The sequence below is a fragment of the Meriones unguiculatus genome, chromosome 14 (assembly GCF_030254825.1).
Source record: "Meriones unguiculatus strain TT.TT164.6M chromosome 14, Bangor_MerUng_6.1, whole genome shotgun sequence".
NCBI classification, from domain to species: Eukaryota; Metazoa; Chordata; class Mammalia; order Rodentia; family Muridae; genus Meriones; species Meriones unguiculatus.
Genome location: NC_083361.1, coordinates 29,195,013 through 29,210,463, shown reverse-complemented (window position 1 = coordinate 29,210,463; position 15,451 = coordinate 29,195,013). Strand labels below are relative to the sequence as shown.

The 15,451-nt window shown below is 49.2% G+C and overlaps 1 protein-coding gene across 1 annotated transcript; it reads left to right on the top strand.

Annotated features, from left to right (window-relative positions):
* Nucleotides 1-3,453: 3,453 nt before the first annotated feature.
* Adm (adrenomedullin) lies at nt 3,454-5,660 on the top strand. Its single transcript, XM_021663851.2, has 4 exons — nt 3,454-3,609; nt 4,039-4,158; nt 4,310-4,459; nt 4,649-5,660. The coding sequence occupies exons 2-4, from the start codon at nt 4,061-4,063 to the stop codon at nt 4,953-4,955; spliced, it is 555 nt and encodes a 184-aa protein (XP_021519526.1). The 5' UTR covers nt 3,454-3,609; nt 4,039-4,060; the 3' UTR covers nt 4,956-5,660.
* Nucleotides 5,661-15,451: the final 9,791 nt, after the last annotated feature.

The window sequence follows — 15,451 nt, the reverse complement described above, 5'->3', positions numbered from 1 at the left end:
AAAATGTCCTGGGCTTTACATCCTGCCTTCTTATCCTTAGGAGGCCATATCTGCAAAGCTGATTGTGTCCTTTCTGTAAATCATTTGATGTTGTGACTTCAGGATGCATCTTGAACCTTGTTTTCAAGAGAATGTTGTAAACAAGCCCTAAGCTTAACAGGCATTTTGTGCCTCATGAAGAAAAATGCCTCATAAAATGTCCTGTCTGAAGAGAGCATCTGAGATCATTGTACAATGCACCCAGTTACTTTCATTTTAGCTGTTATTAGTACTGTTTACTGTCTTTCATTCTCTTCTAGAGAGCCGAGGAGGATGACCCTGGTGTGAGGGACTGTGCACACACTGTTAACTAAGAAAATAAAACCACACGTTCAAAACAAGCAAAACCTCCAAATATTGATAAAAATTAGGTTTAGATTTAGGGCCTAAAAATAATTCAGTTAGAACGTGAGGAAGACTTTGAAACACCGTTATTCAGCAGGCTTTTAGAGTATATATTATATATATGTGTGTGTCTGTATATATATATATATATATATGGAAATATGATGAAAGAATGTACACATAAACACAACTTAAGAATTTTTGAGCACACACAAAAAAATGGAACTTCATTAAGTAGGATTTTTTTTTCCTTTTTGTTTTCTTGCCAGGAAGATTTAAACATATTCCTTCCCTTTCTTCCCCTCCCCTCCTCTCCCTTCTTTCCTTGCTTAGGGTGAATTTACAATCATTGCACTTGAATTGGATGCAATTCTGTAAAAGCATAGCCAAAAGGGCCCCTGCTGCCTTGCTTCTAGACCTTGAACCCAAAATGCATTCTAGAGATTTTTTTTTTCTTGTACTGGTGATTAAGTAAGGCAACTCATTTTCTGGGGGGGGGGGCAGATACCCAGACACGGCGAATTCCTCATCTATTCCCCCGCTTACATCCTTTAGCAGTTCTGGGAGCACACTGACAGAGGTTCCCCACCCACGCAAACCACAATCATACACGCGCTTTCTAAGATTTTCTAACAAAATTCTTCTAGTTGCCAGTCTGGGACCTCGCCTAAAAAAAGAATTGGCTTGGTTCTCAGGCAGCAATCTCTTAAATGCCAGTGCGGCGAAGAGCACCCAGGCTAACAAGGCACGTGCCAAGGCGCTCAGGTGGGGATTCCTGGCACAGCGCCAGGATACTGGCGCAGACCCAGGAGCTCAGTGGAGCCAAGCCTTCCCCGTTTGGGTTCGGTTCACTTCCTTGTTGAAGCCACCTGTGGCTCAAAAAAAGAAGTTCGAGGGATTGGGGGTGTAGCTCAGCTGATAAGAGGTGGAGCCGAAGGATCAGGAATTCAAGGTCATCTTGTAGCTGTTTGTTTCAAGCCAGGCTGGGCTACAGGGGACCCTATCCAAATAATGATAATAGTAATCACCATAATACGTTTCGGCTAAGAGCATATTTGGCGATCACTGTTCCAAGCCAGAGCTAACCTCAGGTCACCGACTTTCCTCGGAGAGGAAGCAAGGAGGCAACGAGGCCCAGCCCGGCGGGGGTTTTCTGCACACAGACCCCTCAAGGCTGGTAGAGGCTGGGGAGGAGTTCAGCTCAGGAGACGCGCCCTGGATGTGGGCCAACACCAGGCTGTCCTTGACTTGGGCAGACTGGACGGGGGAAATGAAAGTAAAACCTGCTGTGGCCCGGGCCCAGCTGGAAGTTGGCTGCAGGTAGGTCGCATCCTCAGAGACGGACACGGCTGCATCGACAGACAGTCCAGAGATGAAGTGAAAGGAAGGGCGAAGAAAGGGACAGAAGCCAGGAAAAACTATGGTGACGATCGACGATCTGGGGTTCCCGGGAACCCCGCAGCGCCCTGGGCTACCTGCGCTCCACGGTGCGGGCAAACCAGCCCGGGCTGGGGCTGCTGCGGTGACTGTCCCGGGGCCCAGAAGGCCCGAGGGCGGACCAGTTCACCAAGCTGCAGCCCTATTCAAGCCCCGAGCAGAAGCTGGAATCTGTCCCCCGCCCCGGGGGAACTCAGGTCTCCTCTTCTAGGAAGGCTCCCCGGAATAAGCAACCTCAGTGCGGCCTTGTTCCCCCAGGTGCAATGTCCACGGTTCAGTCTGGAGAGTGGGAACTGGGCTGAGCCAGCTTTGAGCAAGGTCCGCGGGACGCAGTGACCAGCTGGTTTTGCGCGTGGTCTCAGGTCAGGTGGGAAGCCGGGAGATCTGCCGGCGACGCTAGGAAGGGGACACAGATGTGTCCGGATCGCCAGGACGTGAGGCTAGCAGCTGGGGAGGGTCAGAGCTTTAGCTTCAGGGACCTTCCAGGACCCCTGCCTGCGGAGCTACGCTTGTTTCCCGGTTTGGCCCTAGCAGGGAAGAAAGTGAACTCAAGGATCCCTCAAGATCACAAACCAGAGACAAACGTGTTTGAACTGATTCATCATGAATTAGCACATACCTCTGGGCGGGGGCCGGAATTTTCCTCTTTCCCCTTGATGAGAATGATGACCCCAGCCGGAAAAACTCGAGCCGCCCGCACCCCAGTCTTTGGTGTCTGGGCTCCTTGGCTTCCCATCTTTACTGTGACGGGGCAGTACACTTCCCCTCTCAGAATTTCACTTTTATACGTGAGAACTCCAGTTCAGGGGTGTGTGTAAAGATCAAAAGAGGCAACAATTAGCTCACGTGAAGTCCCTGTCACTCAGTCCTTACGTTTGCAGTGGGTGAATGAAGGCAGTCAGGCCAGCTCTCAGGTTACAGCCTTAGAAGGCAGAATAGTACTATGAGGAAAACAAAACTCTCTTCCTAATTTTGGCTATTCCTGTATTTCCAAATAGGAATGTGAGCCCTCAATCCTCAGGTAACTACCCTCTCCAAAGCCCAATTTTCAATTCAGCTGTTACCAGCTTTGCCCTTATTACGAAATCTTGCTAGCCAGCCCTTGGAGAAACCCTTCAGCCTCAGGCGCGGTCAGGGGGGCTGGACCCAACCCTTCCAGGTGTACTCTGCAGGCAGGGGTAGGGATCGAGGCCCAGCAGGTGCTAAGCCGGCAGGGGGCGCGGCCCCTTTGAGGCCACAGCCCCCCAAGTCTAAGGTCTAGGTTAGCCACGTGTCCCGCCCGTCCCTGGCTCTTGCAGCTCCATCCCAAAAGCTCAGACCAGCACCCTGGGCTGTAGTCGTTCTAGGAAAAGGATTCCCCGGACCCAAGCTGTTCTGGCTCTCCTTTCCTCCTCACTGCCTGAACCCTAAGCCAGGAAATTAAGGCAGCGGAAGTCCTGCACCAGTCTGATCTCCCAGAATGGAGCTCTGAGATGCCTGGCCAGAAGGGACCTCTACCCTTACCCCTACACCCCAGGCCAGCTTCGGGGCAGGTCTGATCTTAGAAGCCAGGCGCTGGAGGAAAGGGAGGGCTCCAGGGCAGAGTAGGCCCCGCCCTCCCCGGAGTGTATAAAACGCTGGAGCTGGTTCTAGCTCTTCAGTGGTTTCTTGGTGACACTAGACAGAAGAGCTCCTGCGCTACCGCTCCTGGCTTCTCACCGCAGGCCGACTTGGACTTTGGGGTTTTGCCACGGTCAGAAGGACGTGTGGGACTTTCTCCAAGTGCTTGACAGCTCACTCCTTTAGCAGGTAGGGACCGCTGTTGTCCAGCGTGTCGGGGCGGGGGAGTGCCGCTTTGCCAAAGCCCCAAAGCTTGCAGACCTGGAGAGTGGCTTCTACTTTGGGGGATCCGCTGTAGAGCACACCCCACGTCCCAGGTCTAGCTCGTGCACCCAGCTGGGTCTCGCCTGAGATCCCTCTCCACCTTGGGCCGTGATCCCAGAGTTGAGTTGGAGACCTCTGGAAGCCTGGCACTCAGGGCTTCCTTTGCTTTGCTTGTCACCCACCCGGCCAGCGCCAAAGCCTCCGGGTGCCTCTCTGCGCCAGGGGGAGATAAGCAGCCGAACCAGGCAGAGCGCCGCCAAGCTGCTCCCCCTCTGCCGCCGCCCTTCGAGCCCCGCCGAGGCTGTGCAGCTGGCCCGGTTGCTCACCCGCGCGCGGCTCCTTGCTCCTTTCCAGGGTGTCTGAGCATCGACACAGAATGAAGCTGGTTTCCGTCATCCTGATGTTCCTGGGTTCACTCGCCTTCCTAGGCGCGGACGCCGCCCCGCCAGACGCGTCCTCGCAGTTCCGAAAGAAGTGAGTGTGGGGCAGTGCTTTCCTCAGTCCTGATGCACGGCAGTCGGGGACGCCGAGGGACGCCCTGCAGGGGTTAGGAGGGAGTGGAGACCGGAGCTGGCCCGGACGCCCCTTGAACGCAAGCCAAACGCATCTTGCTTGTGTTTTCTAGGTGGAATAAGTGGGCGCTAAGTCGTGGAAAGAAGGGGCTGCAGGCATCCAGCAGCGGTTCCTCGGGACTCGCTGGTGAGGACACGGTTTCTACCGAGACTCTTGTTCCGGTCCAGGGCCAGGAGAGCACATCTAAGCCGCCACAAGCCAGGTAACTATGCCCTCCGCAGAGCGTGTGCCCCCTCCACTACCCAGGCCCCGGGAGGACTGCCCAGGCCGGACTGCAGCTCCGGTGGAGGGAGCAGGTCCCAGGTCCCCGGGTTCTGGATGGCCCTGGTCCCGGGTGGTTAGGGCCAGAGCCGGGGCTGGTGAAGTTTCAAGTGTCCTTCCTTCTCCGCAGCACCCCGAGCGTGGCCCACATCCGAGTCAAACGCTACCGCCAGATGATGAACCCCGGCTCCCGCAGCTCTCCGTGCCGCCTAGGGACCTGCACGGTGCAGAAACTGGCCCACCAGATCTACCAGCTGACCGACAAAGACAAGGACGGCGTTGCCCCCAGAGACAAGATCAGCGCCCAGGGCTACGGCCGCCGGCGCCGGCGGTCCCTGCGGGAGGTCCTCCAGGCCCGGACTGTGCCTTCCTCCCGGGAGCAGACCCTCGCCACCGCAGCCTCCGCGGACGCCCCGCGCCCTCCCCAGGCCCTTTAGGACTTAGTCGCGGGTGGCGGCACTGAACAGTCGGGCGAGAGTCCCACCGGCTCCTGCGGAATCAGAGAGCTTCGCGCCGGCGCGGACCGAGACAAACCTGCGGAGATCCGCCGGGCCGCCCCTGGGGGAGGGGGCAGCCAGGCCTGGCTCGCCACGCAGACTGAGCAGTACAGACTGTTACTCTTCGGGCAGGGGTCTGAGCCACTGCCTTGCCCGCTCACAAACTGGTTTCTCACGGGGCTTAGTAAGCCTCATTACTACTTGAACTTTCCAAAACCCAGCGAGGAAAAGTGCAATGCTTGTTGTACAGCCAAAGGTAACTATCGTATTTAAGTTTGTTGCTGTCAAGAGGTGTTTTTTTTTTGTTTGTTTTGTTTTGTTTTTTGTTTTTTCTTTTGGTAACTTCAAATACATAGAGATATTTTTGTACGTTATATATTGTATTAAGGGCATTTTAAAGCGAATGATATTGTCACCGTCCCCTATTTTAAGACGTGAATGTCTCAGCGAGGTGTAAGGTTGTTTGGTTCCGTGTGTGTGTGTGTGTGTGTGTGTGTGTGTGTGTGTGTGTCTGTCTGTCTGTCTAAGGTGGAGAGCGCCTGATTACCGCCTGTGGAAGAAGAAAAGACATTATGTCTCTTATAATCTATTTACTTAAATATGTGATCTGGGAAAAAGCAAACCAATAAACTGTCTCAATGCTGATTCATTCTCGGTTCGTGCATCTAGGGAGGGGTGGTCCTGGTTTGGGTTGCCCTGCGAGTGCTGGGGTTTGCTTCTTGTTTTGGGAAGACTGAACTGCGGCGTGGGTGCAAGCCAACATCCCTGCGCACGGCCCTATCTGTCACGAGCTCTGTTGTCCATCTGGGTGCACAAAGCGGTGTCCTGGGTGGGAGTTCACCACCTTGCGTGGCCGCCAGACCGGGTGGGGTAGGGTGAGTCCTAGTTAGGCGAGCCTGGGCTTCCTAGGTTGCACAACACACTCCCAATTTTATGGGGTTGCTCACTGAACCTGAGCTAAGGCATTCTTTGGAGACTTTCTAAGTAGAGAGTTTACGCGGCAGCTGCGGGTATTAAAAAGCTACTCGGGCAAAGCGGGCAAAAAGTTCGCACGTCTCTGGGAAACCCTCAGCTTGGAGCCCAAGTCCTCACTGGGCCCTAGCATCCATAAGCGGGGCTGTAGCGCCCCCTGCTGGTCGTCACGCGTGGTCCCCGAGAGGGGTGGAAGTGGTACGTGCAGTTTAATAAGTTCTCCTACGTGGGAGTCAGCACATAGCCTTAATGAAAGAGGAAAGAAAGAAAAAAAAAAAAAAAAAGCGGTTTGCAGATGCCAACCGGGCTCCCCCCCATCTGCACGCCGGCTTGCTGTGCCGGGACAGTGACTCAGCGCCCTCACGCTGTGCGGCGAGCAGCTGCTGGCCGGAGGCAGGCGGACGGACGTGCCGCCGGAACCGTGCGCCTCCGAGGGCTGAGACCTTCATTGTTCCTTCTCCCCTTCCAGCTCTCCTCTTCCTTCCTCTTTCCCAAGTCTTTTTCATGCTCCCTTCACTTCTCTCTAGCCTTCTCTCGCTCTTTTCTTCCTCCCTGCTTTCTGTCACCTCCAGATCCGGTGAGAAGTGCTAGACTCCAAGCTTGAAGGCCCAGAGCACAGGGACTTTTAGAAAGGGAGGCTAAGGTGGCGCCATAAACCTGCCTACCTGGGAGGCTGTGAATTGGCTTGCTCAGCCAATCCCCGAAGATCAATTATTGTGCTTTCCTGAAAGTTTTACTGACCGTTTGGACACACTGAATTGCTTGTACCTCTAGCTAGTTTAGGATCTTGGGAAGCTGTTTGGTTTGGAGGATGGAAGTGTCTGGCATTACAGAGCCCCAGCTAAGCGGCCGGATGTTTTCTTCCTTGAAGAAGAAGCCTATTATACACAATGAAAAGCACTGGGCCTGGGTCTGAGTCCACACACAACCTGATAGAGGCAGCTCCTGATTCAGAAGAAAGCAGCCTATAGCACATAGAATTCCCCCACAAGGCCTCAATTGTTGGCCCCTGGCTGTATGTAGTATCAGTCCCATCCAGTTCCGCGCCCTATTTGATCTTAACAATTTCGTGAGGCTCCCAGTGACAGCAGATCATAAATGCAGCAACAGACCATCCTGGCCCCAAGGACTCCTTGCTAAGCAGTCACTCGAACTCTGCCAGGCACTGAAGAGGCATAAGGCATGCGTGCAAGAGGAAATGACTAGAAGCTCCAATCCTGTGCAGTGGGTTCAGGGTGGTCTGAAGGGGCTACAGAAACTACTAAGAGCAGAGACCACTTTGGCCTCATTGACAGTGGCTCAAGCCACTCACTCGTTTCCAAGGTTTGTCCCGTAGCCACAGAGGCCTCCAGCCAAAACCTCACGCTGGCAGAACTTCAACTTACCAGACAAAGCTGCCAAAGACAGGTTGGGCACCAGCTTAGGGGCAGCTGGGAGCAGGGAACAGGCATCTAGCCTTCGTCTGAGGGAGTCTTATGACCTCAGGGAATTCAAAGCAAGTATAAGCAATGTGGTTCAGCCCTAAGAGCAACCAGACAGCTGCTCAGCTGGAGTCTTTCCCATTGCTAAACCTGTGACTTGAGACATTTCTGAGCAGACAGAGACCCTCTTATGACCAGCCTGGTACAGCATTTGGGATTAACTAAAGGTCACCACAAAGCCTTGGGCCCTTCTTTGGAAGCTGTTCAACTGGCTTTCTGGATTTTTTTTTTCATAAGGTGCTGAAGGTTATCGGGATAGGGCCTCCTGATGCCAAGAACACATCATTTATCAACGGTGTTGAGTCATCTGTGAGCTGATTTGAACCTGTCCGCAGCTGAGAAGTAGTCACAGCTTTTATCTGTGGCTACTGTTGCTGGCTGTGGGGATGGCATCACCCACTCACAATGAACCAAGGGTACTAGACAATTTCTTGAAAATTCAGCACCAACAGGTTGTCGGAACGGCTATGGGTGGAAAGGAGAGATGGGGCGGATGGAAACCATTTCTTTTTTTAGCCCCAGCTTGGTGTCAGACATTCTCCTAGCTACTTTACACAGCTTATCTCACTGAGTTCTTACAGTGGCTTTATGAAGTAGGTGTTATTATCACTATCAGTAGATAAGGAACCTCAGAGACATAAAGTAACTCAGGCAAGGTCACACAGTGAGTAGTAAGTGGCAGAACCTGGATTTGCACCCAACTGCCACAGGCTATTTTGATGCTATGAAGACATAAGAAGTAAAATGAGATAATTTTAACCTTAAGATCCTCAGGCCAGATGTCCCCAAATGTCCTCTAACTCCGAGGATGGCGGAGTTGAATCTGTGTATCTGTGATTTACACCTGGTTCTGAGAGCTTTCCATAGGGGCCAGTAGGATGAAGAAGGAGAGTGGCCACAGCAGTGAGGTCAATATGTGCAAAAGAAACAAAGTGAGTCTTGAATTCTTGGTCTCAGTTTGAAGCAAGGATTATAAATCAGGAATAGCCTTTTCCCATCCTGAGTTAAGCCACTGACTTATTTGGTTTGCATTGCCAAATATAGTTAGAACATACACTGAAAGGCCTCCAACGCTGGCTTCTGAAGAGGGCCTTCTGAGCTATTCCTGGCCTATTGCACAGCCCTGCACTGCAATTCTCCAGTTGACTGGAAGAACACCTGTGTCTACAAAGCTGCAGACACGGCTTCCACCCTCGAGGTGGGACCTTTTGTTTTGGCATCTGCTGTTCAAGGCAACTTTTGAGAGGAGGTTCTGAATCCAACTTGGAGGGAGCTGCATGGGCCACCCCTCCTCTCTCCAGTGGGGGAGCAGGAGGCCCTGTTAGTCAGAATTCCAGGGAGGGTTTTGCCAAAGCTGGATCAGGAGGCTTTTTCTTCATTTGCATGGGAAGAAGGGTGAGGCTAGATAGCTATTTGGTGGTCCCACTGGTCTTGTTCCAGAGCTATTTTGGAACATTCTGGAAAAACAATAAAATGACTTTGGCCACACAGGCAGCTGAGTTTTAGTAGGCAATTATACATTTATCTAACAGCGGGAAATATTTGCCTTATTACATAGTACTTGTTCAGCATAGCAAAGACTCACCTTTATTTCCATCCCCAGCCATAATCATGATTAGTATTTTAGTCTATACACTTTTAGACACTTTAATACACTGTAGACACATACATTGCAGACACATAGACATATACAGCTAATGCACAGACACTTCTTTTGAGGAATAGAACCCTTGGGGGGGGGGAAGAGCTGAAATAAACACATTTGTCAGTTTAAGGCAAATTGTCATTACCAGTCTGTGTAATACTTCTCTTTTATAATATATACATATATATGTTATTATACATAATATATTATGTTATATATAATATATATTCATTTTTATAATTTTTTTTTGTTTTATGTTTTCAAGACAGGGTTTCTCTGTGTAGCCTTGGCTGTCCTGTACTCTCTTTGTAGAGCTGGCTGGCCTCGAACTCACAACTCTCCGCCTGCCTCTTCCTCCCAAGTGCTGGCATTACAGTTGTGTGCCACCTCACCCAGCTCATACCCTTTCTTGAATTCCTTATAGCAGCTCTCTCTTATTTTTGGACACTAACTTGCTGTGTAGTCAAGGCTGGCCTTGAACTCCTGATCTTCCTGTCTCCACCTCCTGAGCTCTGGATTATAGGTAGGTACTCCTACACATGCTTGTCAACAGCCCTCCTTAAAATGTTTGATATACACATATGTGGAAGTGGGATTGTAAAATGTATCGTTTCATTTTTAACATACATGTTTCATACATGTTTTAACATATAAAATCTACTGTGTTACATTTTTGTTGTTTCCCAGTTTTCTCACATAAGAAATTCTGCTACATTTTATTTTTCCCATCTTTAAAAAAAAAAAAGAGTTTTAGCTAGACATGGTGGTGCATGCCTTTAACCCCAGCACTTAGGGAGGCAGAGGCAGGCATATCTTTGTGAGTTCGAGGCTAGTCTATTCTACAAAGCAATCCAAGACAGCCAAGGCTACACAGAGAAACCTGTCTTGAAAAAAATTTTTTTTGAGTTTTAAAACTTACTTTTACTTATCTTTGTGCACATGTGCCTAAGTCTGTGTGTGCTGTTTCCATGCAGGGGGCTGCTGAGGCCACAGACCTCTCCATCCCTGAGCTGGAGGGACAAGTGGGTGCTGGGAACTGAACCAGAGTCCTCTAGAAGAGCAATAAGAACTCTTAACCAGCCGCATGGTAGTGGCACACACCTTTAGTCCCAGCACTTGGCAGACAGAGGCAGGCGGATCTTCGTGAGTTTGAGGCCAGCCTTGTCTACAGAGTGAGCTCCAGGGCAGCCAAAGCTACACAGAGAAACCCTGTCTTGAAAAAACAAAACAACAATAACAACAAACAAAAACGAAGAACTCAACCACTGAGCCATCTCTCCAGACCCCTCTTGTCTTTTTTATAGCATGCAACTTAAATTTCTTAAGTTGCATGCTATAAAAATTTACTTAATTTACTACTTATTTATTAATTAATCTATTTACTTATTTATTTTGGAGTGTGCATGTGTGCACAAGCACACACAAGCACACAGGCCACCACACACTTGTGGAAGTCAGGGGAAAACTTCCATTAGATGGCTCTCTCCTTTTACTATGTGTGTCCCAGCCTCTAATTTAAATAGTCAGGCCTGATGACAAGCAGCTTTCCCCACTGAACCTTCCCACTGGCCCTTTCTTGTCTCTCAGTCAAGGGTACATGTGTCGCCTCTGCCACGAGAAACACTAGATGACCTCATCTGGAGGCGAGTGTGCATTGCTCCGCCAGCTCTCTCCAGCATTTTCACCATTTAGTGGGGAGGCTTTGGCGTGAGGACGTGGGCTGCAGGAGCTTCCCTGAGAAGGGCTGCTTCCAGGCTCGGGCCTTACCGGTAGTGCCTGAGACTTCTCACCTCCCCATACTTTGCCAGCCCTCGCAGATGAGATGGCTAATTACACATGTCAGCTTGGCAGGGCTACGGGATGCCCAGCTACCTGGTAAAACATACTTTCTAGGTGTGTCATTGAGGGCGTTTCCAGAGGAGATCAGCATTTGAATCAGCAGACTTGGTAAAGAAGATCCACCCTCACCGCTGTGGACAGCATCATCTGGTCTGTTGACGATGGTAATGGGAAAAGGTGAAGAAGAAAGGGGAATTCCCTTTTTCTTCTTGAGCCGGGAGAGACAGTGGACTCCTGGTTTTGGACCTTCAGACTCCAGGCGTTATATCAGCAGCATACCATCCCTAAAGACTGGGAGCTACACCCTGAATTCATCAAATTCCTAGGCTTTTGGACTCAGACTAAATTATACCTTTGGCTTTCTTGGTTCTTCAGTCTGCAGATAGCGGATCTTGGGACTTCTCAGCCTCCATAATTGTAGGAGCCAATTCCTATACTAAATAGCCATGCATCCATGCATCTGTCTGCCTGTCTGCCTGTCTATCATCTTGTGTTAGCTCTGTTTCTCTGGAGAACCTTACAAATACAGCATGAATCCTCTTTTCTGTATGATTTTGACCAGAGCTGGAGATGTGATGAACACTGTAACAAAACACTTGCCTATGTCGTTTGAGGCTCAGGGTTTGGTCTGCAGCATTGCAGATAGAGAAAGAGAACACAAATGTAATATTGTTTACATTTCCACAACTCATTCCTAGTGGATTTAATATGCCTGCATTTACTTATTTATTGGTTATGTGAACTTTCCTTAATGAGGCAGGCAATTTAAGAAGAAGTGGAATCATGTTTGTCTATTGCTTGTTTTTTTCCACTCATCTGTGTATCTTGGACATCTTTCAGTGTAGATAAATACGTCTCTATACAACATCATTTTCATTTCCTGCATGGCATCTCATTAGACGAAAACATCACAATTTGTTTAGCTGTTCCTCTCTGCTGTTACACAATAGAATTTTCTTATATTTTTGCCATTAAAAATGTTTCTTTTTGCATTTATTTTTGGGTCATTTTATGACTATTTTTCTTTAGGATAAATAATTAGAAGCAAAATGTTTGGGGGCAGGGCAGAAGCAGGCGGATCTCTGTGAGTTCTAGGCCAGCCTGATTGATCTCCATAGCAAGTCCCAAGCCAGCCGAAGTTACATAGATAGACCCTATCTTAAAAAAAAAAAAAAAAGAATATGATTTGTGCATGTGGGTGCAGGCACACAGGTGGGAGCAGAGGACAGCTGTTGGGGGTTGGTTCTCTCCTTCCACTGTAGAGTAGACTGGGGGTCAGTGGGGAGAGTGCAGGAGGCCAGGCCTGTGCAGCCCACTGACCCCCTCACAGGCCCTCAAGGTTCTGACACCGTCTCAAGTACTTAAAAAAAAATCCTTAATTTACAATCTTGTTCTAATAGCATGGTTGTCATCACCTGACTCTTCTTCATGCTTCATTTCCTGTTATAATCTGAACTTTTTCTGGTTCATTTTATTAAAGCTTGATCTATGTTGTCTGTGTGGACTGGACTGAGGTGAGTCACTCCAGAGAGGCTGTTTGCTTCTTTTTGAGTGGTGTGTGTGTGTGTGTGTGTGTGTGTGTGTGTGTGTGTAAAATATAAAATAATTTTTCCTTCTGTGGAGATCAGACTATGTCCTGATCCAGTTGTTCCTGAATGTATGGAACAGTAGCATGCAGGCTGTGTCTTGCCTCAAATGGCTCCATTGCGGATCCATTTTGAGTGCAAAAGCTTAAACAGAATGAGTCTGCATCTTGTTTGTGTAAGCAAACAACTGGCACAGAGAGTGAGGCAAAAACTTATAAACAACACTTGCACACAGAAAATGCTAGCACCTATGAAGTTATCGAAGTAAATTAGGAACACACGGGTGTATCAAGACCCTGTTAGAAAAAAATAATAAAACAGGCTTGTGAATTTACCAAGCACAGCAGACCAAGAGAGGATGCAAACCCTCACCTGGCTCATGTAAAAAGAGGAACTCCTTGCACTGGGGAATGGCCCTCATCAACCCATCCTTAGACTGTCCCGTATGCATGTCTTGAAGGAGGACCTGAATGCCAGACTCCTTCCCCAGAGCTTCTGCTCTGTGCCGGATCTGCTTTGTGACTGCAGGGACACCAGCTCTTTGCAATAACTCCGGGCTCTTTCACTAAGGTCATTGGAGTCCTTTGTCCCTTTAGCCCTTTATTTGCAACTCTGTAACATTAAATGTGTGTGTGTGTGTGTGTGAAAGTGAAATGTGTGATCTGAGAGTTAAGATTAATAATTGTGACTGGAATAAAAGACTAGTGTTTGCCCTTTTAAGGCTATGGCTACTGAACGGTATCAGTAGTGCTTGGTGATATAAAGCCAAGGGAACTGAGATAGCTGTGAATTTGTTATTCAGTAATTATAATGTGTCCATCTGTGTGTGTGTGTGTGTGTGTGTGTGTGTGTGTGTGTGTCTGTGTGTATGGTTCACTATGCAGGGCTGCTTTGCCTGGAACTCAAAGCGATAGGTCTGCCTTTGTCTCCCTAGTGCTGGGATGAAGAGACCACCAACTGGCTCAGATGTGCTTCTGACATAGCTCCCTCCTGCCACCTTCATAATTTGCATCTTCAATGGCCTATACGAAGACTTTTTCTGCCTTAATATTTTAGAACATCCAGTTTTCTTTTAATAATGTCATGTCTTTTTTCATTCTTTAGACATTTTAATGTAATGGAATTTGTTTTTGCTTATGATGAGAGGCAGGGATTTCACTTTATTCTCTTTCCAAGCTGCCAGCCAGTTGTTCAGCATAGGAAATGAGATGCACACAGCCTTGCAAGCTGCTTTCTTCAGTCTCCAGAGCACAGTCTCAAGTTCTCTGGGCTGACAACGGGGAGAGGGCCAGGCTCTGTCTTCAGCCTCCAGGGGGACAGCTCCATTCCTTTTCTGTTTTATATGTTGGGGCTTCATGTCACGTTTTATTTGAAGAAAAAGTTGGTCTGCTTGTAGATGGGTGCTATGATAACTTCTCCAACAGTAAATATTTAAACTTTTCTGGTCCTCTCGTTCTCCTCTGTTGCTCAGTTTGTCATTTCCTGCACTAGCTTAACAATATTTAAATGCTTATTCTGAAACTGTTCAAACTCATGCAAAAGATAGAGATGATAAAATGAAGATTCTTATATTATTAAAACCCAATAAGTAAATCTGGTTGTGCTGGCACGGGCCTTTATGTCATCCTGTACTTGGGAGGCGGGGGCAGAAGGACTGCTTGCTCAGGGCTAGCCTGGGCTACATGGTGAGTTCAAGGCTATCCAGAGCTACATACTGGGAACCTGAATCAAAACAATCCAACAGTTATTATGATTTGTATATTTATATTGCTTTTGTCCTATTGTTTTTGTAAATTTCTTCCTTTACTTCCTTCTCTCCTTCCCTCTCTTCATCACATCATTTTACCCCAAATCTCATTACACATCCATTCAAAAAAGAAAAAAAAGTCCTCTTATATAACCGTCACTTAACATAAACAGTAATTCTGAGGGACCATCGCATGCCCAGTCTATAATCAAATTTGTCCCCAAAATGTATTCGACAGTGGTTTGCTCCAAACAGATGCCAAACAAAATTGTTCAGTCTCTAACAATTTCTTAACCTAGAGCCAGCCCCCTTCCCTTCGGTTTTCCTGCCATCGACTTCGTGAAGAAAACAATGTATTCGTGAGTATGATTCAGAGCTTTTGATACACAGGCAGCTTCGGAGTCTCCTCTTCACCACCGTGAGGCCTGCGCAGGGACAGCCGGGCCTGCGGGGCGCGGGTGGGGCAGGTGGCGCATCGAACCAATGCTGCAGTATTTCCGACACAGAAAGAATCTTGCAATGTCGTTCCTCCTGCTTTTCCACGCTACGCTTTTTCCACTTGACCTTTCCCCTAGTAAGTCGGGAGCATCGCCTCGAGGAGAATTAAGATCGGTGCAACCGGAATGCAAAGAGAAGAATCGCTCTGAACTAAACCGGTCAATGCTCAGCGTTCTGGCTTTTTAAACAGCCTCTTGAAGCCCACATCAAAAGCAGTAGTTTGAAAGTCAAAGCTTTTTTCTCGCAGAGAGCCAGGTTTTGTTGAGAGGAGAAAAGGCTCTTCAGAATCTCAAGGGGAAGCCGGAAGCTCCAGGGCTCCGGCTTCACCCACGTGGGAAAGTGTGCTGAGCCCCTCACCCAGTCCTCTGCGGCCCAAGGAGGTGGTGGTGGGTGGAGGGGTGGGAGATGGGACAGTGGGTAGGGAGGGGCACCCAGCCTAGACGTGGCAGGTCAGGCTAGCTTCCTCCGCGGGGTGGGGGTGGGGGGTGGAGGGCAGTCACATGCTCATAGTCACTGCGGCCATCTAAATGGGTCTAGCTGTTCTGGGCCAGCATCCTGTCAGCTGTATGCCTTAGACTGTCATCCGCAGCGCGGTGCTGGTCCTGCTGCAGCGCAGACGATCCCAGAGTTCCTGCTGGGCGCCACCCTCCCCCTCCCATCCTACTCGC